A 27,287-nucleotide genomic window follows, 5' to 3' on the forward strand; every position below is an offset into this window, starting at 1 on the left:
GGCCCCATCTACCCCTCTCAGGTGGATGTAAAAAATCCCACGGCCACTATGCAAAGAAGAGCTGGGGAGTTCTCCCCGGTATCCTGGTCAATATTTATCCCTCAACCAACACCACTAAAAACAGATTATCTGGTTATTATCTCATTGCTGTTTGTGGGATCTTGCTGTGCACAAATTGGCTGCTGCGTTTCCTACATTACAACAGTGATTACACTTCAAAAGTACTTCATTGGCTGTAAAGCGCTTTGGGACGTCCTGAGGTCATGAAAGGTGCTGTAGAAATGCAAGTCTTTCTTTTCTTTTTGCACAGACTCACACACCATCTGGCCCGGGTTGTACCATCTCTGTTACCGCTTTTCAATAGACTCTGTCACTGTTTCTATACGAGTGTCCCACTCATTCCAGTTGACTTCGTTTAACCTGGTTTGAAGTGATTTGAAGGACATGACGTTAAACACAGAGAGACAGCACTACAAACTGATTTTATTTTTGCCCTTTCTTGTCCCCTGCTTCCTCAAGGTGCTAGGTCTCACTGGGGTAACAGTCTGGCACCTCACCCAAATGTCACACTTTTGTGTCACTGTGGGCTATTTGGTCATGGAGGCCATCGCACCCTCACCTGATGTCTTCGTTTTCCAGCCAAGAGTCAGAAAGGTAAGGACAGGGCGAGGGAGGCCATTCAGTCCCTCTGCCTCACCCTGCCGTGGAGAGTCAACAACCCTTTCGTCACAGTGTCTAGCTGGTTACAGAGTTTTATTTTGCCTCCCTCTCTCCCCCCTCTACTGGAAGCCCATTCATTCCAGGTATGAATGACTCCAGTGTGGGAAGTAGTCACTGGATAGCGATCAGGAGCAGGGACCCTGGCTGAGTTCGCTCCTCCCTGGCCCCAGGGGGTGATGTTGCGTCTCCCCAGCTGAATGAGATCAGGGATTGGAACTTGGGGGGAGTGAACTTGGGATCTTCTGACCTTAATGACTCAATACCACATCGGACAGTGCACGTACCCATCGAGCCAGTGGACCCAACCCCATAACTCAAGTTACAGCAATCTTTTAAGTTTTTTTCCCGCCATCAACAACGTAGTAATATTTCTACAAATGTTTTTTAGACACAATAATTACCTTAAACACCACCTCCTGTCCTCTGTCCCTTCTGGTGTGAGTCCGACAGTCACCTCGGTGAAGCTGTGGCAGTTTCTACATTTCATCCGTAGCCATTTGGGCAAACTTCTCTCAAAATGCAGAGTGGTCACAGCTCTCTGGAAGGATCCCAAGTTTTCAGTCTTACTTTGTTGTAAAGTAAAGCCCCTGCCTCAGCCCATCTGCTGCTGAAACCCTCATCCGTGCCTTTGTTACCTCGCTCTCCTGCCCGGCCTCCCACCTTGCACCCTCCGTAAACTTCAGCTCATCCAAAACTCTGCCCCCCCGTATCCTAACTCGCACCAAGTCCCGTTCACCCATCACCCCCTGTGCTCGCTGACCTACATTGACTCCCGGTCCGGGAACGCCTAGATTTCAAAATTCTCATCCTTGTTTTCAAATCCCTCCATGGCCTCACCCCCTCCCTATCCCTGTAACCTCCTCCAGCCCTAAAACCCTCCGAGATCTCTGCGCTCCTCCAATTCTGGCCTCTTGCGCTTCCCCCATTTTCTTCACTCCACCATTGGCGGCCGTGCCTTCAGCTGCCTGGGTCCTAAGCTCTGGAATTCCCTCCCTAAACCTCTCCGTCTCTCCACCTCTCTCTCCTCCTTTAAGACGCTCCTTAAAACCTACCTCTTTGACCAAGCTTTTGGTCACTTGTCCTAATGTCTCCTTATGTGGCTCGGTGTCAAATTTTGTTTGATAATCGCTCCTGTGAAGCACCTTGGGACATTTTACTATGTTAAAGGGTAGAAACATCTAACCTGTTGGTCAGGGACAGGCCGTCTTATCTGTTGGAATGGCCGTATCCTGCCTACTGGACTTAGACCTATCACTGGGGTCGCCAACTTTGGTTGGACATATTCCGGGAGATTCCATCACATGACCTCCCGCCCCCAATTCCCCCGCCTGCCATTGGTCACCTGGCATCACCTTCCCGAGCCAATTGGAAAGCTAACAGACTCTTTGTCACCCAATTGGATGATTCTTGACTGTCAGTCAAACAGCCTTAGGAACATAGGAACAGGAGTAGGCCATTTAGCCCCTCGGGCCATTCAATGAGATCATGGTTGATCTGTGACCTAACTCTATATACCCGCCATAGCCCCATATCCCTTAATACCTTTGGTTAACAAAAATCTATCAGTCTCAGATTTAAAATTAACAACTGAGCTAGCATCAACTGTTGTTTGCGGAAGAGAGTTCCAAACTTCTACCACCCTTTGCGTGTAGAAGTGTTTCCTAACTTCACTCCTGAAAGTCCTGGCTCTAATTCTTAGGCTATAACCCCTAGTCCTAGACTCCCTTTTTTTTACCATCTCCAATTATTTTTTTTATAACTAACAAACAATGAAAAATAAAACACACACAATTTTTTTTTTAACGCCCCGATGGGTTTTCTCCTGGGTCGCTGATGGCAGATCAATCGTTAATCCCTGGGGGCTCCAGGGCAATCCTGGAGGGCTGGTCAACACACCTATCGGCCTGGAGAGACCTGCAGACAAGCAATGAAAGGCCAGCCGCGCAGGTTGGAGGAGGGAGGAGCAGGCACTGCCCATCACTGGGAGTTATTCGTGTGGTAAAACTGGAGCCTCCCCCGCACAGCCACATGTCCACAACCCCGGAACACATTCAAGTGGCCATCCTTCATGTGTGAGCCTAAATGGCCACGGTCAGAGAGCTGAAATGGAACATTCTAGATAACAGTACAGTGCAAAAACATGTACCGAGGCCGGGGGGATTGGGTTCCTGCAGAAGCTTCTAGATACATGATTCAGATTTAACAGAGGCGTTCAAAATGATGATGGGTTTTGATAGAGTAAATAGGGAGAAACAGTTCCCACTGGCAGGAGGGTTGGTCACCAGAGGACACAGATTTAAGATAATTGTCAAAAGAACCAGAGGGGGAAGATGAGGAGACATTTTTTTACGCAGCGAGTTGTTATGATCTGGAATTCACTGCCTGAAAGCAGATTCAATAATAACTTTCAAAAGGCACTTGGATAAATACTTGAAGGGAAAAAAATTGCAGGGCTATGGGGAAAGAGCAGGGGAGTGGGACTGATTGGATCGCTCTGTGAAAGAGCCGGCACAGGCACGATGGGCCAAATGGCCTCCTTCTGTGCTGTACGATTCCATGATTCTATGTGGATGTCAACAGTCAAAGTGCCAGGATGAAATTTTCCTGTTTATACCAACACTGGAATATCACACAAGCACTGACCGAACCATATTCTGAGACACCCCGTAAGAATATGGTTTAAAACCAAGCATGGTCAATATCCCATCCCACATGGCTCGCATAAAGCTCCCAAGCATCTTAGCGGGAGGGCGGGTGGAGTTCAGCATCTCTGTGAGAACAAAGACAGCTCACACAGCAGAACATCAGGGAGGCCATAGAATAGATAACATTAACGTCAGAAGGTGCTTACATAAAGAACAACGCAGCCGAATAGTATAAATATAGGGCATACTCCCTCCCAAAAATGAGATCTTTCAAGAGGGGACGGTTGGAAGTTCATCAGGTTGTATTGATCGCTTGTCATTAATGTAATCTGTAGACAGGTGTATTATAATTATAATACTGTTGAATATAATGTTGAAGACAATTGTAATGCACCTCTGTTGTAAGTCAATCCATTAAACTTGCTATTTTATAATAACTCGGGCTAGAATCAAGCGGAAGTTATTGTTGATGGATTAACAACCTTTTTGTAGTGACAGTCACGGGAAATTCCGCTAACACCCCCCCACACACGGGAACTTCTCCCCCTCCCCCCACCCCCACAACTCCGCACGCCCCACAAATATCTCTACCAAGCACAGGCGGAGTAAAGTAACATGACCTGTGATTGACAGGATTGTCCTACCCACCTGGAGCTTCCAGATCTTTTCGCTCTCGCTGGAAATCTTGGTAACAGTCTCTCCCATTAGGGCGATCAGCATGTTCAGGAGGAGGACGAAGGTCAGGATAACGTAGAGCACCAGGAGCACCAGGAAAAAGACGGGGAATCTGGAGTACTTCTGGATCCCGAGATCTCCCAGTCCAATGGTAAGCTTGAAGAGTTCCAGGATCGTGGTGCTGAACCCATCGAACGGACAGTTGCTGCCTGGGGGGCATTCCTCAATCAGGGAGGCGAGGGCTGTCCAATCAAATCACAAACATAGTGTGATATAAGAAGACTCGCTGTATCGTATATACTGGTATCAGTCCAGCAAAGCCTCGATTTTAAAATTCTCATCCTTGTTTTCAAATCCCTCCGTGGCCTCGCCCCTCCCTATCTCTGTAACCTCCTCCAGCCCTACAACCCTCAGAGATCTCTGCGCTCCTCCAATTCTGGCCTCTTGCACATCCCCGATTTTCGTCGCTCCACCATTGACGGCCGTGCCTTCAGCCAGATACTTCCTCCCCCCTCCTCCACACCTACCCACCCACCCCTCTCCCCTCTCCCCTCTCCCCTTTCTCCAGCTCCCCCTCCATGTAATCTACTGGGAGAGGCAAAAAAAAACCAGAGAAAAAACCCAGGGCCAATAAGGGGAAAAATACCCTGGAAAATTCCTCTCTGACCCCCTCAGTCCAGGAGATCAGAAGGACTGAGTGTTATCTGTAAAGACACTTAACAGCTAAGTGTATATATATGTCACAGACCCAGCTTACCTGCTGCAAACCCCACAATGAAAACCACATAGACCAGCAGGAAGCGCAGGATATCCTGAAGAATAATCTGTCAAAACAGCGTTAGAAGGATTGTTCTTTAATTGAATTTGGTAAAGTTTCCATATTCTTTTGGTTCTCCCACAATCACAGGAGAGCTTACCTGGTACCTACAGTTAGACACAGTAAGGATCTTATACAGCCCAGTACATTTTGTTAGAAAGGAAGAACTTTATATTGTGCCTTATCATGTCCTTGGGATGCCTTAAGCAGCTTCACAAACAATTAATAGCTTCAAAGTACAGTCATGTGCAAATTTGTGCACAGCAAGATTCCACAAACAGAGAAAAAAAATAACTTGCATTTCTATAGCGCCTTTTACAACCTCAGGACGTCCCAAAGCATTTCACAGCCAATGAAGTACTTTTGAAGTGTAGTCACTGTTGTAATGTAGGAAACACGGCAGTCAATTTGTGCACAGCAAGATCCCACAAACAGCAATGAGATAAATGATCAGATAATCTGTTTTTAGTGATGTTGGTTGAGGGAGAAATATTGGCCCCAGGACACCGGGGGAGGACTCCCCCTGCTCTCATAGAATCATAGAAATTTACGTCACAGAAGGAGGCCATTTGGCCCATCGTGTCTGTACCAGACGAAAAAGAGCTATCCAGCCTAATCCCACTTTCCAGCTCTTGGTCTGTAGCCCTGTAGGTCACGGCACTTGAAGTGCATATCCAAGTACTTTTTAAATGAGTTGAGGGTTTCTGCCTCTACCACCCTTTCAGGCAGTGAGTTCCAGACCCCCATCACCCTCTGGGAAAAAAAAATTCTCCTCAGCTCCCCTCAAATCCTTCTACCAATTACTTTAAATCTATGCCCCCTGATCACTGACCCCTCTGCTAAGGGAAATAGGTCCTCCCTATCCACTCTATCTAGGCCCCTCATAATTTTATACACCTCAATTAAATCTCCCCCCAGCCTCCTTTGTTCCAAAGAAAACAACCCCAGCCTATCCAATCTTTCCTCGTAGCTAAAATTCTCCAGTCCGTGGGATCTTTCATGTCCAACTGAGAGAGCAGTCGGGGCCTCGGTTTAAGGTCCCATCTGAAAGACGGCACCTCCGACAGTGCAGCACTCCCTCAGTATTGCGCTGAATAAGGTAAATGACCGGATAATCTGTTTTTGATGATATTATTGGCCAGGACACCGGGGGGAACTCCCCTGCTCTTCGTAAAATAGTGGCCATGGGATATTTTACATCCGCCTGACCCACTGGAAGAGGAGATGGAGACCGGTGAAAACCAAACCACAGCCCGGCGCTTCTGACCAAGCAGCATTCCCCACTGCAGGGCAGACATAGCAGAAATAGAGGGTGACCATTCACCCTGCCTCTATAACCGTGACCCAAACAAGCCCCAGGTCTCACTGAGGGCATTTCCCGACGTACCTTTTTAATCATCACGCAGTAAATCCCAGTTAGTTTGAAGCCTCGGGTGTAGTACAAGACGTTGAACCACCCCAAGGCCAGAGCCAGGACCAGCAGCACTCTGCAACCTTCCACATCTGACCAGCTCAACGAGTTGAAGACAATCACAAGCACGGACTGCAAAAAACTGTCCAGGAAGAAAACAATCGAAATGCTTAAAAGTCATGACCTGGATTTTATAACACGCACAGAACACGAGCACAGCAGAGTCGCAGAGAAGGAAAGCTGCTGTACTTACTGAGCACGCTCTGTCTCTGAAATAATTGGCAAAAGAACCTGGGGGGTGGGGGGAGATGAGGAGAATTTTTTTTACGCGGCGAGTTATGATGATCTGGAATGCGCTGCCTGAAAGGGCGGTGGAAGCAGATTCAATGATAACTTTCAAAAGGGAACCTGGTATATACTTGAAAAGGAAAAATTAGCAGGGCTATGGTGAAAGAGCCCAGGGGGAGGTGGGGCTAATTGGATAGCTCTTTCAAGGGCTGGCAGAAGCACGATGGGCCGAATGGCCTCCCTCTGTGCTGTATCATTCTATGATGAGTCAGTAACAAACTATATTTCTTTTTTGTTCTAAATCTTCTCTGTTCCTCTCCCGAAGGCCTCACCCTCAATGGATACCAGCAGCCCCTCCACCACCTCCCTCACCGGGTCCCAGCAGCCCCTCCACCACCTCCCTCAATGGATACCAGCAGCCCCTCCACCACCTCCCTCACCGGGTCCCAGCAGCCCCTCCACCACCTCCCTCACTGGATACCAGCAGCCCCTCCACCACCTCCCTCACCGGGTCCCAGCAGCCCCTCCACCACCTCCCTCACTGGATACCAGCAGCCCCTTCACCACCTCCCTCACCGGGTCCCAGCAGCCCCTCCACCACCTCCCTCACCGGGTCCCAGCAGCCCCTCCACCACCTCCCTCACCGGGTCCCAGCAGCCCCTCCACCACCTCCCTCACCGGGTCCCAGCAGCCCCTCCACCACCTCCCTCACCGGGTCCCAGCAGCCCCTCCACCACCTCCCTCACTGGGTCCCAGCAGCCCCTCCACCACCTCCCTCACCGGGTCCCAGCAGCCCTTCCACCACCTCCCTCACCGGGTCCCAGCAGCCCCTCCACCACCTCCCTCACCGGGTCCCAGCAGCCCCTCCATCACTTCCCTCACCGGGTCCCAGCAGCTCCCCCAGCTTGAGGGGCTGAATGGCCTTCTCCTTTTTCCTATGATATTAACTGACAAGGCAACTTACTACAGAATGTGAAAGGATCCATCCACCAGCACAGAGTGTAGATTGGAACGTCTCAAATACACCATTTCAGCCGCCTAAAAGAAATGAAGAGAGGGAATCATATAAGCATTCGCCAGAGTTCTGAGATCTTATGGCACATGAGTTGACTGTTTACAAGCTCCTCTCCTCCCCTCCTCACTTCTCCTCTCCTCTCCTCCCTTCCTTCTTCTCCTCTCCTCCCCTCCCCTCCTCTCTCCTCTCCACCCCTCCTCTCCCCTCACCACCTCGCCTCTCCCCTTCCCTCTTCTCCTCTCCTCACTTCTCCTCTCCTCTCTACCCCTCCCCTCCTCTCTTCCCCATCCCTCCCCCTCACCTCCTTGCCTCTCCCCTTCCCTCCTCTCCTCTCCTCCCCTCTCCTCCCCACCCCTCTCCTCCCCTCCTCCCCATCCCTTCCCTCCCCTCACCTCTCCCCTTCCCTCCTCTCCTCTCCTCCAATCCCCTCCCCTTCTCCTCCCCTCCCCTCCACTACTCTCCTCTCCTCTCCCCTCTTATCCTCTCCTCTCCCTTCCCCATCTCTCCCCGTCCCTCACCTCCTCTCCTCTCCCCTCCCCTCCCCTCCACTACTCTCCTCTCCTCTCCCCATCCCTCTTATCCTCTCCTCTCCCTTCCCTATCTCTCCCCGTCCCTCACCTCCTCTCCTCTCTCCTCTCCCCTCCCCTCCCTTCCCCTCCACTACTCTCCTCTCCTCTCCCCATCCCTCTTATCCTCTCCTCTTCTCTCCCCACCCTTCCCCTACTCCCACCCCTCCCTTCCCCTCCTCCTGTCTCGTCCCTTCCCCTCCCCTCGGGATGGAATCTTGCTGTTCTTTGGCGGCACCGTTGCTGATGACCCTTGGGGTATTTCACCAAAGTGTCAACTGATCCTGTTCCGACCCTCCCTCCATTTCCACACACACCCTTATTGCACCAAAGGTCACTGCACTGAGACCGGGGGGGTATGGAGTCTGATTTCCCCTTCCCCCCTTGCCTTAGCTTGGATATGGTGAGGCCACATGTAGTAGCCTTAGTGCAGGGGTGTCCAAACTATGGATCATGGGCCACATCTGGCCTGAGGGCCCTGGCAATCTGCCCCATCAGGTTGGGTCTGAGATGTCCCCCTCCCAGGATTGACCTGTTCCTATTTCTAAATTGCCATTCTCACCCGGGCAGTGTAGAGGGAGCTTTACTCTGTATCTAACCCGTGCTGTACCTGCCCTGGGAGTGTTTGATGGGACAGTGTAGAGGGAGCTTTACTCTGTATCTAACCCGTGCTGCACCTGCCCTGGGAGTGTTTGATGGGACAGTGTAGAGGGAGCTTTACTCTGTATCTAACCCGTGCTGTACCTGCCCTGGGAGTGTTTGATGGGACAGTGTAGAGGGAGCTTTACTCTGTATCTAACCCGTGCTGTACCTGCCCTGGGAGTGTTTGATGGGACAGTGTAGAGGGAGCTTTACTCTGTATCTAACCCTGTACCTGCCCTGGGAGTGTTTGATGGGACAGTGTAGAGGGAGCTTTACTCTGTATCTAACCCTGTACCTGCCCAGGGAGTGTTTGATGGGACAGTGTAGAGGGAGCTTTACTCTGTATCTAACCCTGTACCTGCCCTGGGAGTGTTTGATGGGACAGTGTAGAGGGAGCTTTACTCTGTATCTAACCCGAGCTGTGCCTGCCCTGGGAGTGTTTGATGGGACAGTGTAGAGGGAGCTTTACTCTGTATCTAACCCGTGCTGCACCTGCCCTGGGAGTGTTTGATGGGACAATGTAGGGGGAGCTTTACTCTGTATCTAACCCGTGCTGTACCTGCCCTGGGAGTGTTTGATGGGACAATGTAGGGGGAGCTTTACTCTGTATCGAACCCGTGCTGTACCTGCCCTGGGAGTGTTTGATGGGACAATGTAGAGGGAGCTTTACTCTGTATCTAACCCGAGCTGTGCCTGCCCTGGGAGTGTTTGATGGGACAGTGTAGAGGGAGCTTTACTCTGTATCTAACCCGTGCTGCACCTGCCCTGGGAGTGTTTGATGGGACAGTGTGGAGGGAGCTTTACTCTGTATCTAACCCGTGCTGTACCTGCCCTGGGAATGTTTGATGGGACAGTGTAGAGGGAGCTTTACTCTGTATCTAACCCGTGCTGCACCTGCCCTGGGAATGTTTGATGGGACAGTGTAGAGGGAGCTTTACTCTGTATCTAACCCGTGCTGCACCTGCCCTGGGAGTGTTTGATGGGACAGTGTGGAGGGAGCTTTACTCTGTATCTAACCCGTGTTGTACCTGATCTGGAAGTGTTTGATGGGACAGTGTAGAGGGAGCTTTACTCTGTATCTAACCCGTGCTGTACCTGCCCTGGGAGTGTTTGATGGGACAGTGTTGAGGGAGCTTTACTCTGTATCTAACCCGTGCTGTACCTGCCCTGGGAGTGTTTGATGGGACAGTGTTGAGGGAGCTTTACTCTGTATCTAACCCGTGTTATACCTGATCTGGGAGTGTTTGATGGGACAGTGAGTGCTTGAAATGTGTGGTGCTAATTCCCTTTACCTTGTTATGCACAAAATTCACAAAAAAAGACCTATTTTGAAAAAGGTAAAGGGAGTTCTTTTGAGATTTTAAATTCAGGGTAATCTGCCTGTCATTAATGACGAAAGGAAATCACTGTGACTGAGGACTGTGGGAGCAGCAGGTCTGTGGTTTGATATATTTGAGAATTTAGAACTGGTTTATATTTGGACTTCAGTAAAGACCCCAGGTGAGGGAGTAAGGCTCTGGATTGCTGTCTGTCATAAAGTTAAAGGCAAATGACACACAACACAGTACACCCACCTCCTTAATCATAAAGTACACAGCAGCCAGCAGAATATAACTCTGTGCTTGAAAGTGCCAGTGTGGGTAACTCGATAAAGATACTGGGGACTGTGGGGAAAATCGGAGGAGAAGGAGGTCATCAATAAACATCAATAAAACATTCATCAAAGATTCAATACACTCATATAGGGTGATATAACACACAAATAGAGTGATAATATACAGTGATATAGGGTGGCATAAAACACTTATAATGGTCATTATTATGGTGCTGTTTGTGGGATCTTGCTTTGCGCAAATTGCCATGTTTCCTACATTACAGCAGTGACTTCACTTCAATAAATAGTTCATTGGCTGTAAAGTGTTTTGGGACGTCCAGAGGTCATGAAATGTGTTATATAAATGCAAGAAATTTCTTACTTTTCTTTCTTCAATATAGTGCAGTATAATACACAGTATATTATGATATAATACAGTAATATAGTGTGATATAATACACCAATATAGTGTGGTACAATACACCAATATAGTGTGGTACAATACACCAATATAGTGTGGTACAATACACCAATATAGTGTGGTACAATACACCAATATAGTGTGGTACAATACACTAATATTGTGTGGTACAATACACCAATATGGTGTGGTACAATACACCAATATAGTGTGGTACAATACACCAATATAGTGTGGTACAATACACCAATATAGTGTGGTACAATACACCAATATAGTGTGGTACAATACACCAATATGGTGTGGTACAATACACCAATATGGTGTGGTGCAATACACCAATATAGTGTGGTACAATACACCAATATAGTGTGGTACAATACACCAATATAGTGTGGTACAATACACTAATATTGTGTGGTACAATACACCAATATTGTGTGGTACAATACACCAATATGGTGTGGTACAATACACCAATATAGTGTGGTACAATACACCAACATAGTGTGGTACAATACACTAATATTGTGTGGTACAATACACCAATATAGTGTGGTACAATACACTAATATTGTGTGGTACAATACACCAATATGGTGTGGTACAATACACCAATATAGTGTGGTACAATACACCAATATGGTGTGGTACAATACACCAATATAGTGTGGTACAATACACTAATATGGTGTGGTACAATACTCCAATATAGTGTGGTACAATATATCAATATAGTGTGGTACAATACACCAATATAGTGTGGTATAATACACCAATATAGTGTGGTACAATACACCAATATAGTGTGGTACAATACACTAATATAGTGTGGTACAATACACTAATATTGTGTGGTACAATACACTAATATTGTGTGGTACAATACACCAATATAGTGTGGTACAATACACCAATATAGTGTGGTACAATACACTAATATTGTGTGGTACAATACACCAATATAGTGTGGTACAATACACCAATATAGTGTGGTATAATACACCAATATAGTGTGGTACAATACACCAATATAGTGTGGTACAATACACCAATATAGTGTGGTACAATACACCAATATAGTGTGGTATAATACACCAATATAGTGTGGTACAATACACCAATATAGTGTGGTATAATACACCAATATAGTGTGGTACAATACACCAATATAGTGTGGTACAATACACCAATATAGTGTGGTACAATACACCAATATAGTGTGGTATAATACACCAATATAGTGTGGTACAATACACCAATATAGTGTGGTATAATACACCAATATAGTGTGGTACAATACACCAATATAGTGTGGTACAATACACCAATATAGTGTGGTACAATACACCAATATAGTGTGGTACAATACACCAATATAGTGTGGTATAATACACCAATATAGTGTGGTACAATACACCAATATAGTGTGGTACAATACACCAATATAGTGTGGTATAATACACTAATATAGTGTGGCACAATACACCAATACAGTGTGGTACAATACACAAGTATAGTGTGATATTATAATACACTAATATAGTGTGGTGTAACACCATCACTCTGTTCACTGCTGTTAAGTGTATGTTGAATTATTGTCAATAATAATTATTGTCATATGCTTATTAAATCTGTGACGGTCTCCATTCAAGGCTGTGAACCCAATTATTTTGAGGCATAAGCTGTAAGTAAGACCACCCATACCTCTCTTCTCTGGGGTCTGTGGGAGGCCACTATGGTCAGGGTGATTATGTACGTGAGGTAAAACAGGAAGCTGGCAAGGAACATGTAGCCACCAAAATCTTCCCACTTCTTCTGTAGTAGCTCGTTCATTGGTTCCACACAGAGCATCTCATGGCGGTTCTGGAATAAGGAGAATTTCACTCAGTTACACCTGGGCCTTTCTCTGGTTGCTGAATATTTATTGTCCACAAAACAATTCCTCCCTCCACCCCCCACCCCCGCTGACTCTTGCTGTGGGGCAGTTCCGCAGCTGCCCTCGGGTACTTCATCCAAGTGGCCATTCTTCATGTGTGAGCCCAGACAGGGACAATTGGTAGGCTATCCCATTGCATGGGGCATCGCAGCTTACTTTTATATATTCATTCTCGAGATGTGGGCGTCAGTGGCAAGGCCGGGCATTTATTGCCCATCCCTAGTTGCCCTGAACTGTGGGGGGAGGCCAATTGTAGCACTCCCGAAGGGAGGGGGGAGGGAAGATGGGAGGAGGGAGGGGGGAGGGGAGGGGGTGAGGGGGAAGGTGAAGGGGGATGGAAGAGGAGAGGGGAGCAGAGGGGGGGGGGGGAGAGGAGGCTAACTGTAGCACCCCCAAAGGGACAACCCCCAAAGCTGCCCCAGCTGCAATCAGCTAACTCTACACTGAGCAAGAATGAAACCTGGGACCTTGTGGTTGGTGCGGATTGACCTACTGACCCACTGACTACTGACTACTGACCTACTGACCCATTGACCTACTGACCCACTGACCTACTGACCCACTGACCTACTGACCACTGACCTACTGACCCATTGACCTACTGACCCACTGACCTACTGACCCACTGACCTACTGACCCACTGATCTAATGCAGGGAGACGGGACAGTTTCACAACTTATTCCTTCCATTCTCAACTGCCTTTGGTCAATGGAGCTTCACTTGCTCTCGAAGTATAAACTTACTCTGTTCCTGCTGCTGGACACCACAGTCTGGAGCACTGAGTTCTCCTCGATTGTATCGACTCCCGACAGGTCGTAAAGGGAGCAGGACACAGGTCCATATTCCCACTCTGTGAACTTTCGAGAAAGGTGCTTGTACCTGTTCTGTTTTATTTCCCTTCCCAGGATGTGTTTAAATATCTGCAGAAAAGCGAGAAGAGTTTTATTATTTGGGGAGAGGCCTGTTATGTCCAAAAAAACACTCAGCTCGGTGTGGTCATGTCATGGCTGCTTTCATTTCAGGCTCCCTGCGGCTCTTTCTCAAGAGGAGACCCTGGAGAGTAAATGCTACAGAATGCTTGCTCTCAATCAGGGAACACAGGATCAGGAGGAGGCCATTCAGCCCAGTTCCAGATTTCTACTACTCTTTGTGTGAAAAAGTGCTTCCTGATTCCAATCCTGAATGGTCCAGCTCCTTATCCTGGATTCCTCCACCAGAGGAGAAAGTTTCTCTGTATCGACCCTATTGAATCCTTTTATCATTTTAAACACCTCAATTAGATCACCCCTCAATCTTCTAAACTCAAGGGAATAGAAGCCAGTTTAATGCAACCTGTCCTCATAATTTAACCCTTTCAGCCCCGGTATCATTCTGGTGAATCTGAGCTGCACCCCCTCGAAGGCCAATATATCCCTCCTGAGGTGCGGTGCCTGAACTGGACGCAGTGGGGTTGATTTTAAATCCCAAGAATGGGTGGGTTGGGGGCGGGTGGGAGTTGAAAATAGTTGTTTTTTTGGGTCGCAACCGCAACCCGGCTTTATTTCCGGGCTTAACTTTGGTGTGTAAAAGTACAGGCTTCCCACCGGGAATGCAAAGTCCGAACATTTTGCAGTGTCGACCCAAAAAAACAATTATTTTCAACTCCCACCCGCCCCCAGCCCACCTGTTGTTGGGGTTTAAAATCACCCCCAGTATCTCCAGATAGGGTCTGACCAAGGCTCAGTACAACGGGTATACAGGGGGGCACTCTAGGGTTCAGTTTACAGTGTGCAAGTACAACACAGACTGCCTATCCATAGGCTGCACATCCTCAGGCACATTTCATCTGAATCAAAAATCTCTGATGTGAGACAACACACAGGAAACTCTGGGAAAGGACAGGAAACTCTGGGAAAGGACAGGAAACTCTGGGAAAGGACAGGAAACTTTAGGAAAGGACAGGTAAATTCTGGGAAAGAAAGGGAAACTCTGGGAAAGGACGGGAAACTCTGGGAAAGGACGGGAAACTCTGGGAGAGGACGGGAAACTCTGGGAAAGGACGGGAAACTCTGGGAAAGTCCATTATGACCCCCTGAAAGTACCGGGTGTCCACGGTCACAGACCAGTTTCACTAATCCCAGCCACCACACAACCTGCCTTCTACAATTTGAAATGTCGCTCACTCTCCGGACCTTCCCCAGTTCCCGCACAGTGCAGTGGATCGATCGGGGAAGGGGGTGGGGTGGGGCAGCACTACCACCGTGAATTTGAATTCAAATTTTAAAAATCTGGAAATAAAAAGCTGGTAACGGTAAAAGTGACCGCGAAGCTGTCGGATTGTCGTAAAAACCCAACTGGTTCATTAATGTCCTTTAGGGAAGGAAACCTGCCGTCCTTACCCGGTCTGGGCCGATATGTGACTCCAGTCCCCACACCTACGTAGTTTACTTTTAACTGCCCTCTGAAGCGGCTGCTTGAGAAGAAGGCCCACCACCACCTTCTCAAGGGGCAACTAGGGATGGGCAATAAATGCCGGCCTTGCCCACATCCCGAGGAAAGCCTCTGTGAGGAGCCGCGACTTAGGGAGGACTTACCTCAATCTTGCCGGTGTGAGCGGCCAGTCGCAGTGGCGTCAGACCCTCGCGGTTGGTGATCTTCTCCAGGTTACCGCTGGGCTCCATGTCGGTGCTCTTCACCAGGATCAAGTCGTACATCTCCGTCGTGAAGCTGCGGGTCTCTGGCGTGTCGTAAGCGATGGACACCAGAGCGTGGAGCACGGTGTTGCCGGCTCGGTCCTGGGCCCTAGGGTCCGCCCCGTGGTCAATCAGGAAGGTCACCACGTCCACCTGGTTGGTGCAGGCGGCCAGACTGAGCGGATAACCCCCTAGTTCCGGGCACAGCACAACAGTCCTCAGTACCCATCGTAAATCTAGTCTCCGTCGCTGTTTCTGGTGGGCGTATAGCCCTCCCACCCTCCCCTCCTTTCCCAGAAGCTGTGACTCACCAACCCCCCACCCCCCATGGCCGATCAGCACTCCTGCCACCTTACTTTGTCACGTGACGTTAGCCAACTATTTAGCCCTGGAGGGGATCACAACCAATCTCTATCCTCTTCCCTCCACCCAATGTCTGCACCTACATGTATCTTCCAGCAGGAGTCACTGGATAGTGATCAGGAAATGTTACCCTGACTGGGATTAGAGTAGACTGGGCTTGATGGCCGGCGCGGACACGATGGGCCGAAGGGCCTCTATCCGTGCTGTATAACTCTATGACTCTATGACTCTATGGTTCCTCCCCCTTCCTAATCCAGGGCTACTGGGGCCACTGTAACATTCACCCTGGCTGGAATATACCTAATCACAGACCAGGCATCGAACAGAGCACTTTTCTAGTCTGTCCGGCTCGGCTACTCACAGAGGGAAGCATTTGCCCACTGAGACATGGAGAGAGCGATTTCAATTTAAAGTTACGAATCCCCATTGATTTAGGATGTGCTGCTCGTCCCTTCCCAACTCCTGAACTGTACAGTCAGCAGCTCAAAGGGAAGCAAGAATCATATTTCACAATCGACTATCACAGATTCTGTGTCTATCTATTGCCCACCAGGCTGTGTGTCCGTGCATGTGTGTGTGTGTGTGTGTGTGTGTGTATGTGTGTGTGTATGTGTGCGCGTACGTGTGTACATATCTCTTGTGTTTGTCCATCTGTATCTCTGCCTCTGCCAGTATTTCTGTATTTGTGTATCTGCCTGTGTAATTCCGTTTGTCTGTCTGTGTTTCCATATATCTGTACCTGTCTGTCTGTCCATACCTGTTTGTGTGGTTATATCTGTCTGTGATTCTGTGTGTGTTGGTCTGCGTATATCTGACTGTGTCTCTGTGTGTGTTGGCCTGTGTGTATCTGTCTGTGAGTCTGTGTGTTGGTCTGTGTGTATCTGTCTGTGTCTCTGTGTGTGTTGCCTGTGTGTGTGTTGGCCTGTGTGTATCTGTCTGTGTCTGTGTGCGTATCTGTCTGTGTCTGTGTGCGTATCTGTCTGTGTCTGTGTGCGTATCTGTCTGTGTCTGTGTGCGTATCTGTCTGTGTCTGTGTGCGTATCTGTCTGTGTCTGTGTGCGTATCTGTCTGTGTCTGTGTGTGTGTGTTGGCCTGTGTGTATCTGTACCCGTCTGTTTGCCTGTTGTATTGTGATGAACATTTATTGTTTTGAACCCACCGAAGTAGAAGGAATACTGCTTGTGTTTCCTGTTGCGAAAGAAGCTTCCTTTGGCCAAGACATCGACTGCAGCTCCATTTCTGACCAGGAGTTCGACGAGGTCACAGCGCCTGCGTTCTACAGCGATGTGAAGAGCCGTCTGCCCTAGAAACAGAGATACGTTGCAATTCACCTTTCCCCAAAAGTGGGAAAACCCCCCCAGTATTTCTCACAGAAAGCGATGAGAATGAAACTGGCCGACACGACCTCCTACCTCTGTAGATCTTGTCAGTATAGGCTGCGTTAACAAAGGCTTCCAGGTCCCCGCTCTTCTTCGAGAAGGAGATTAACTTCTTGACAATCTCGACCGTTCTGCAATCTTGGACTAGTTCTTCCTTTTTGTTAGTTATTTTTAGCAAGGCTTTCATCAGACAGGTCTGACCGGTGTTTGGATCTGTGTGAGTCGCATGGAGAAAGCACAGAGTGAGGGCATGTGCACCAAGCCTGCTCCTTCCACAGACTCTATCCCAACCTTGAGGGAACGTTGTGCTGACATTCTACATAAGAACATAAGAAATAGGAGCAGGAGTAGGCCATGGGGCCCCTCGAGCCTGCTCCGCCATTCAATCAGATCATGGCTGATCTTCTACCTCAACTCAACTTTCCCGCCCTATCCCCAGATCCCTTGATTCACTTAGAGTCCAAAAATCTATCGATCTCAGCCTTGAATATACTCAATGACTGAGCATTTACAGCCCCCTGAGGTAGAGAATTCCAAAGATTCACAACTCTCAGATGAAGAAATTCCTCCTCATCTCAGTCTTAAATGGCCAAACCCTTATCCTGAGACTATGCCCCCTGGTTCTAGACTCTCCAGCCAGGGGAAACAACCTCTCAGCATCTACCCTGTCAAACCCCCTCAGAATCTTATATGTTTCAATGAGATCACCTCTCATTCTTCTAAACTCCAGACAATATAGGCCCGTTCTACTCAATCTCTCCTCATAGGACAACCCTCTTATCCTAGGAATTAATCCAGTGAACTTTTGTTGCACCGCCTCTAAGGCAAGTATATCCTTCCTTAGATAAGGATACCAAAACTGTACGCAGTACTCCAGGTGTGGTCTCACCAAAGCCCTGTACAATTGTAGTAAGACTTCCTTACTCTTGTACTCCAATCCCCTTGCAATGTAGGCCAACATGCCATTTGCTTTCCTAATTGCTTGCATGTTAACTTTTGTGTTTCTTGTACCAGGACACCCAAGTCTCGCTGAACACCAACATTTAATAGTTTCTCACCATTTAAAAAATGTTCTGTTTTTCTATTCTTCCTACCAAGTGAATAACCTCAAATTTCCCCACATTATACTCCATCTGTCACCTTCTTGGCCACTCACTTAACCTGTCTCTATCCCTCTGCAGACTCTTTATATCCTCCTCACAACTTACTTTCCTACTTAGCTTTGTATTGTCAGCAAACTTAGATACATTATACTCAGTCCCTTCATCTAAGCCATTAATATAGATTGTAAATAGCTGAGGCCCGAGCACTGATCCTTGCGGCACCCCACTAGTTACAGCCTGCCAACCTGAAAATGACCCGTTTATCCCTATTCTCTGTTTTCTGTCCGTTAACCAATCCTCTATCCATGCTAATATATTACCCTCAACCCCATATCTTATCTTGTGTAACAACCTTTTATGTGGCACCTTATTGAAGAAAGTGAAAATCCAAATATACCACATCCACTGGTTCCCCTTTATCCACCCTGTTAGTTACATCCTCAAAAAACTCTAATAAATTTGTCAAACACAACTTCCCCTTTCATAAAACCATGTTGACTCTGCCTAATCATATTATGATTTTCTAAGTGCCCTGTTACCACTTCCTTAATAATGGATTCCAGCATTTTCCCGACGACTGATGTCAGGCTAACTGGCCTGTAGTTCCCTGTTTTCTCTCTCCCTGCTTTCTTGTATAGCGGGGTTACATTTGCTACCTTCCAATCCATTGGGACCGTTCTAGAATCTAGGGAATTTTGGAAGATCATAACTAATGCATCCACTATCTCTGCAGCCACCTCTTTTAGAACCCTCGGATGTAGGCCATCAGGTCCAGGGGATTTATCAGCTTTTATTCCCATTAGTTTCTCAAGTACTTTTTTTCTACTGATAATAATTACTTTAAGTTCTTCACTCTCATTAGACTCTTGGTTCCCCACTATTTCTGGGATGCTTTTTGTGACTTTTACTGTGAAGACAGATACAAAATATTTGTTTAACGCATCTGCCATTTCCTGATTCCCCATTATAATTTCTCCTGTCTCAGCCTCTAGGGGACCAACATTTCTTTTTGTTACTCTCTTCCTTTTTACATACTTGTAGAAGCTCTTACAATCCGTTTTTATATTTCTTTCTAGTTTACTTTCATATTCTATTTTCTCCCTTTTTATCAATTTTTTGGTCGTCCTTTGCTGGTTTCTAAAACTCTCCCAATCCTCAGGCTTACTATTCTTCTTGGCAACGTTATAGGCCTCTTCTTTTAATCTAATACTATCCTTAACTTCTTTAGTTAGCCACGGATGGATCACTTTTCCAAAAGAGTTTTTATTTCTCAATGGAATGTATATTTGTTGAGAATATTGAAATATTTCTTTACGTGTTTGCCATTGCTTTTCAATCATCATCTCCTTTAATTTAATTTCCCAATCTACCTTAGCCAACTCGCCCCTCATATCTATGTAATTGGCTTTATTTAAGTTTAAGACTTAGTTTCGGACTTAAGTACTTCACTCTCAAACTCAATGTGAAATTCTATCATATTATGATCGCTCTTCCCCAGAGGATCCTTTACTGTGAGATTACTAATTAACCCATCTCATTACACATTACAATTCTCCTCCTTCATTTCTGAAGAATAATCGAAAGAAACTCTAGAACATTCACCTACACTCATGTGTGACCTGATCACAAGGTAGACTTTGATGAAGGAGGCCCTTTGACCCCGTCTCATCTCATTCTCCCTAAATACCAACCCTACCGTCTCCCCCATTGCTTTTAGGGGTTCAAGGGCCTGGATTCAATCGTTTTTCCTCACAACCTTTCTAAGTTGACAGAATGATTTGAACCCTGTATTCACAGACCAACTCTTTCCCCTCCCTTCAAGCCTTTGCATCATGTCCCCTGAAGTTCATCTCAGGCTGTATCTAGAATCATAGAATGATACAGCACAGAAGGAGGCCGTTCGGCCCATCGTGCCTATGCTTCCTCTTTGAAAGAGCTATCCAATTAGTCCCCATAACCCAGTCATTTTTCTCCTTCAAGTATTTATCCAATTCCCTTTTGAAAGTTATTATTGAATCTGCTTCCACCGCCCTTTCAGGCAGCGCATTCCGGATCATAACAACTCGTTGTGTAAAATATTTTTTCCTCGTGTCGCCTCTGGTTCTTTTGCCAATTACCTTAAATCTGTGACCTTTGGTTACTGACCCTTTGCCACTAGAAACAGTTTTTCCTTCTTTACTCTATCAAAACCCCATATGATTTTGAATACCTCTATCAAATCTTCCCTTAACCTTCTCTGCTCTAAGGAGAACAACTCCAGTACCTATCACAGTAACCGCCAGTTCCATTCCTACCTGGACATTGATGAAGGTCATTTATGAAATTATCGATTTGTGTTCTCCAATAGATTTTTGTCTCATCAATTAAAAATCGTAAATAATAAACACTGTAGCCCCAGTACCTGTGTCCCCACAATGAGTGGATTTTAATCTTGTACATTCATTTGCTATCCTCCCTCTAATTCCCTCCCCCTTATTCTTCTCCAATAGCCTCCTGTGTGGTACCTTGTCAAAGGCTTTCTGAAAGTCCATGTAAACCGCATCCACCGCACTTCCCCCATGCACCATATCTGTCACCTCCTTAAAGAACAACTATCAGGTTTGTAAAGCATGATCTTCCTTTCTGAAATCCTCGTTGGCTGCTTCTAATTATTTTCTCTTCATCTAGATATTTTATAATGTCATCTTTAATGTTCTTACACGATTGGTGCAAGAGGCAAGCGTTGAGCTCTGTTTCTGATTTCGGGGGATTGTATGTATCACATCTATTCCTGTACGGTTATGGTGTATACTGAATAGAAAGGGCCAACCTGGTAGCAACATCCTTGAGAGCTCGGCTAGCTGTCAGTGATGGCACTACCAAGCCACCCTTTGTGAAGAACATTGAAGACCCCCACCCAAGGGAACCAACGTGAGGGAGTAACCTACTTGACTTTATTCTCACCAATCTATGTGCCACATGCACTCTACATTTACCACATGTACAGAAGAGATTTATCAGAATGGTACCAGGGATGAGGGACTTCAGTTACGTGGAGGGACTAGAGAAACTGGGATTGTTCTCCTTAAAGTAGAGAAGATTGGGAGGAGATTTAATAGAGGTGTTGAAAAATCATAAAGGGTTTTGATAGAGTAAACAAGGAGAAATTGTTTCCAGTGGCAGAAGGGTCAGTAACCAGGGGACACAGATTTAAGGTGATTGACAAAAGGACCAGAGGCGACATCAGAAAACATTTTTTTAACACAGCAAGTTGTGATGATCTGGAATGCACTGCCTGAAAGGACGGTGGAAGCAGATTCAATAATAACTTCCAAAAGAGAATTGGATAAATACTTGAAGGAAAAAAAATTACAGGGGCGGGGGGGGGGGGGGGGGGGTGGTGGGGAAGTGGGACTTATTGGATAACTCTTTCAAAGAGCTGGCACAGGCTCAGTGGGCTGAATGGCCTCCTTCTGTGCTGTATTATTCTATGATTCTATGACATAATGTCTCAAATTACCCAGATACTGTATCACAAAATGTTATTTTATCAGCGTATAACCTAGACTTGAGGGAGTACTGCATTGCTGGAAGTGCTATCCTTTGGGTCAGACATTAAACCAAGGCCCCTGTTTGCTTGCTGTGTGCACATTGGCCGCTTTCAAATGCAAATCATTTCACGTGAAGCTTCCAAGAAGTTTCTGAATGACGGGGTTGTAGGTGTTATATAAATACAGTCTCTCATTTGGCCGTTACCTTTTAGCTTTTGATGAGAGAGACACCCATTAGATTCCTCAATCTTTTGCATTAGGGCATCTATTGTCTCCAGATGTCCTTCAAATATAGCATTGAAGAGCTGAAGCCTGTACGACTTGAAGTTATGTTGATATCTTTACAAAAAGAAGACAAGCATTCAGTTTTCCTTTAATATCTAAGCACTTTTGCTGGTCCCTAAGTTTTTTTTCCCAAGAATTACCCTCAAGAACATTGCACCATAGAGAGGCGTTGGGCTGTGGGGTCCATGCCATAGCTCATAGTGGTGATGGTACTGAACCAGCAATCCAGAGGTTATAAGTTGAAATCCCCCCATGGTAGAGTTGGGAAATTGAATTCAGTAAAATAACCATGAAAGCTGCTGGATGCTTGTAATAAACCCAACCAATGTCCTTCGGGTAAAGGAATCTGTCACCCCTATCTGGTCTGCCCTACATGTGATTCCAGTCCCACGCTACATGCTTAATTCTTAATGAGGGTAATTGGATGTCATGTGATCTGATGTTACATGATCAGACCTCCAGGAATATGTCAAGCCAGAGTTGGCAGCTCTACTCTTAATGCCCTCAGGGCAATGAGGGATGGGCAATAAATGTGGCCTTGCTAGTGTCACCCAAATCCTGAGAACAAATTAAAAATGAAGTCCCCCCACAGTGAACTCCTGACCAGTGGTGATTAGGGGACTTTTCCCACAGGAGGGGCTGAAAAGAAACAACAGGTCCCAAATCTTTCATTTACTTAATGGTCAGTGGGAAAGTACCAGCTCCTGCTGGCATCCCTTGGCTTCAAGAAATGGAGAGGGCTCAGCTCTGGCTCTTGGCACTGTCTCTTAGCTCTGGTAATACCCCATTGTTGTGAATGGAGGGATCGATTGTGAATCAGGGAATCGGCCCTACTGTTCACTCCAGTTGGGACACAAAGAAGCTACAAGGCGGAAGCAGGCCATTTGGCCCAACCATTATCTACCCAATCTATTTCATTTCCCATAACTAGATCTAGCAACTTGTAAAAACACCAACGTACTGCTCGAGGAACTAGTCCTGTGCACATTTTAGGAATTCCATTCCCTTTTCCCCATTTACTTCCTCCCTGGAAATTTTTTCCCCTTCTTATCTCCCTGATCTGTCTACCTCTTCCATTGCTCTCCCACATTAGATGGTCTTTTTTTAATCTTTGAGCTCTAACCATATTGACTCTATCTGAATCACTTTCTTTTATACATCAGGCCTCTCTATGGCCTGTATTCCCTCCGTCACCAATCTTGCAACTCGTCCTCCTTTCCTCGCTATTATGTGGCTCAGTGGGTAGCACTCCTGCCTCTAAGTCAGAAAGTCGTGGGTTCAAGTCCTACTCCAGAGACTTGACTACATAACCTAGGCCTACGCTTCCAGTGCAGTACTGAGGGAATGCTGCACTGTCGGAGGTGCCATCTTTTGGATGAGATGGTAAACCGTGGCCCTGTCTGCCCTCAGGTGGATGTAAAAAGTCCCATGGCATTATTCGAAGAAGAGCAGGGGAGTTCTCCCTGATGTCCTGCCTAATATTTATCCCTTAACCAACATCAGTAAAAACAGCTTATGAGGTCATTATCTTATTGCTGTTTGTGGGATCTTGCTGTGTACAAATTGGCTGCCGCGTTTCCTACATTACAACAGTGACTACACTTCTAAAGTACTTTATTGGCTGTAAAGCGCTTTGGGATTTCCTGAGGTCGTGAAAGGCAAGTTATTTCTTTCTTTCTATTCTGTCCCTTCTAAAAAATATTATAACCCGATATGTTTATCTTCACTGGTCACAAGTTTTTCCATCACCGACGGTGAATATTAGCAACGGTGCCAGAGAAATAACAGAGGGTCCTCACCTCACTCCTCCATCTTGTGTGTCGGCCTCCTCAACAGGAGATGTACCTTCACCACTGCTCAATCCGGCCACCGGTTTAACAAAATAATAAATAAGGGTTTCAAACTTCTTCCACAGTCTGAAACATGGATTGAAGATTAGATTAAATTTCCTTCTGAGGGAGCCTGGGGAGGCAGCAGGGCAGCACACTGTCCTCTCATCTCTGGGAACCAGCTTTAAACAGAATTGCTGCACATTCAGCAATGATGACACTAAGTTGGGAGGCACAGTGAGTGGTGTGGATGGGAGCAGGAAGAAGCAAAGGGACAAAGACAGATTAAGTGAGTGGGCAAAACTGTGGCAAATGGAGTTCAATGTGGGGAAGTGTGAGGTCATCCACTTTGGACCTAAGAAAGCTAAATTGAATCCACCAGATATAATCTAATAGATAGAACCCAATAGATAGAATCTAATAGATATAACTCAATAGATAGAATCTAATAGATAGAACTCAATAGATAGAATCTAATAGATAGAACTCAATAGATAGAATCTAATAGATATAACTCAATAGATAGAATCTAATAGATATAACTCAATAGATAGAATCTAATAGATAGAACTCAATAGATAGAATCTAATAGATATAACTCAATAGATAGAATCTAATAGATATAACTCAATAGATAGAATCTAATAGATAGAACCCAATAGATAGAATCTAATAGATAGAACCTAATAGATAGAATCTAATAGATATAACTCAATAGATAGAATCTAATAGATATAACTCAATAGATAGAATCTAATAGATAGAACCCAATAGATAGAATCTAATAGATATAACTCAATAGATAGAATCTAATAGATAGAACCCAATAGATAGAATCTAATCTATGGGGTAATTATGTGATCCCAATGAACCCAATAAATAACCCAAAACATAGAAGACAACAGACAGAACCCAGTAGACATAATCCACATAGGAATGTAACTATCATATAGAGGCAGGAGTAGAATTATACAAATACCTGACTGTTTTATTTGCATTACAATGACAGGTTAGATGAGCACAGTTATCTTTCACCAACTTCACCTCTTCAAGAGGTTCACTCGATCTGTGAAATCAAATTGAATAAGAACAGATCAGCATTGGTCTGTTTGATGGTGTGCAGAGACTCCTGTCATCTTACAAACACTGGCTAGATCTGCCCATATGTTTATTCTCAATGTTCAAAGTGATTAATGATACTTGCGATGTCATTTATCAACAGATAGTAAAAATTAATACAATGCCATTGGATATTCTGAGTGAAAAATACACCCAGGGGTTGGACAGTGAGAGATAGTAACATTGTGGGGTTAGAGATAGAGGGTTAGGGATAGAGATAGAGGGATAGGGACAGAGGGATAGAAATAGAGGGATGGGGATAGAGGGATGGGTATAGAGGGATGGGGATAGGGGGATAGAGATAGCGGGATACAGATACAGAGGGATAGAAATAGAGGGATAGAGATACTGAGGGTTAGAGATACTGAGGGATAGAGATAGAGGGATAGAGATACTGAGGGTTAGAGATACTGAGGGATAGAGATAGAGGGATAGAGATACTGAGGGTTAGAGATAGAGGGATAGAGATACTGAGGGTTAGAGATAAAGGGATAGAGATACTGAGGGTTAGAGATACTGAGGGATAGAGATAGAGGGATAGAGATACTGAGGGTTAGAGATACTGAGGGATAGAGATAGAGGGATAGAGATACTGAGGGTTAGAGATAGAGGGATAGAGATACTGAGGGTTAGAGATAGAGGGATAGAGATACTGAGGGTTAGAGATAAAGGGATAGAGATACTGAGGGTTAGAGATACTGAGGGATAGAGATAGAGGGATAGAGATACTGAGGGATAGAGATAAAGGGATAGAGATACTGAGGGTTAGAGATACTGAGGGATAGTGATAGAGATAGAGGGATAGAGATAGAGGGATAGAGATACTGAGGGTTATAGATACTGAGGGATAGAGATACTGAGGGATAGAGATACTGAGGGATAGTGATAGAGATAGAGGGATAGAGATAGAGGGATAGGCATAGAGGGATAGAGATAGAGGGATAGAGATACTGAGGGTTAGAGATACTGAGGGATAGAGATAGAGATAGAGGGATAGAGATAGAGGGATAGGCATAGAGGGATAGAGATAGAGGGATAGAGATACTGAGGGATAGAGATAGAGGGATAGAGATAGAGGGATAGAGATACTGAGGGATAGAGATAGAGGGTTAGAGATACCGAGGGATAGAGATAGAGGGATAGAGATACTGAGGGTTATAGATAGAGGGATAGAGATACTGAGGGATAGAGATAGAGGGATAGAGATACTGAGGGATAGAGATAGTGGGATAGAGATAGAGGGATAGAGATAGAGGGATAGAGATAGAGGGATAGAGATACTGAGGGTTAGAGATACTGAGGGATAGAGATACTGAGGGTTAGAGATAGAGGGATAGAGATACTGAGGGATAGAGATACTGAGGGATAGAGATACTGAGGGATAGAGATAGAGGGATAGAGATACTGAGGGATAAAGGGATAGAGATACTGAGGATTAGAGATAGAGGGATAGCGATAAAGGGATAGAGATACTGAGGTATAGAGATAGATGACAGAGATAGAGGGATGGACATACTGAGGGTTAGAGATAGAGGGATAGAGATAGAGGGATAGAGATACTGAGGGATAAAGGGATAGAGATACTGAGGGTTAGAGATAGAGGGATAGAGATAAAGGGATAGAGATACTGAGGGATAGAGATAGATGACAGAGATAGAGGGATAGAGATACTGAGGGTTAGAGATAGAGGGATAGAGATACTGAGGGTTAGAGATAGAGGGATAGAGATAGAGGGATAGAGATACTGAGGGTTAGAGATAGAGGGATAGAGATAGAGGGTTAGAGATAGAGGGATAGAGATAGAGGGATAGAGATACTGAGGGATAGAGATAGAGGGATAGAGATAGAGGGATAGAGATAGAGGGATAGAGATAGAGGGATAGAGATACTGAGGGTTAGAGATAGAGGGATAGAGATAGAGGGTTAGAGATAGAGGGATAGAGATAGAGGGATAGAGATAGAGGGTTAGAGATAGAGGGTTAGAGATAGAGGGATAGGCATAGAGGGATAGGCATAGAGGGATAGAGATAGAGGGATAGAGATACTGAGGGTTAGAGATAGAGGGATAGAGATAGAGGGATAGAGATAGAGGGATAGAGATAGAGGGATAGAGATACTGAGGGTTAGAGATAGAGGGATAGAGATAGAGGGTTAGAGATAGAGGGATAGAGATAGAGGGTTAGAGATAGAGGGTTAGAGATAGAGGGATAGGCATAGAGGGATAGAGATAGAGGGATAGAGATAGAGGGATAGAGATACTGAGGGTTAGAGAT

At 45.9% G+C, this 27,287-nt stretch overlaps 1 protein-coding gene across 1 annotated transcript in view; it reads right to left on the reverse strand.

Annotated features, from left to right (window-relative positions):
* Positions 1-27,287, reverse strand: part of LOC137345077 (uncharacterized) — a 101,004-nt gene that overhangs the window by 58,856 nt on the left and 14,861 nt on the right. Inside the window, exons 6-19 of the mRNA XM_068008518.1 lie at positions 24,875-24,961; positions 23,866-23,982; positions 21,987-22,120; positions 17,182-17,361; positions 16,929-17,072; positions 15,308-15,597; positions 13,478-13,654; positions 12,502-12,660; positions 10,354-10,443; positions 7,521-7,594; positions 6,245-6,410; positions 4,798-4,864; positions 4,014-4,282; positions 1,122-1,258 (exon numbers count right to left, since the gene is read on the reverse strand). Of these exons, the coding sequence (XP_067864619.1) occupies positions 1,122-1,258; positions 4,014-4,282; positions 4,798-4,864; positions 6,245-6,410; positions 7,521-7,594; positions 10,354-10,443; positions 12,502-12,660; positions 13,478-13,654; positions 15,308-15,597; positions 16,929-17,072; positions 17,182-17,361; positions 21,987-22,120; positions 23,866-23,982; positions 24,875-24,961 (2,091 nt within the window). The remainder of the gene's footprint in view (positions 1-1,121; positions 1,259-4,013; positions 4,283-4,797; positions 4,865-6,244; positions 6,411-7,520; positions 7,595-10,353; positions 10,444-12,501; positions 12,661-13,477; positions 13,655-15,307; positions 15,598-16,928; positions 17,073-17,181; positions 17,362-21,986; positions 22,121-23,865; positions 23,983-24,874; positions 24,962-27,287) is intronic.

The sequence above is a fragment of the Heptranchias perlo genome, chromosome 28 (genome assembly GCF_035084215.1).
Source record: "Heptranchias perlo isolate sHepPer1 chromosome 28, sHepPer1.hap1, whole genome shotgun sequence".
NCBI lineage: Eukaryota > Metazoa > Chordata > Chondrichthyes > Hexanchiformes > Hexanchidae > Heptranchias > Heptranchias perlo.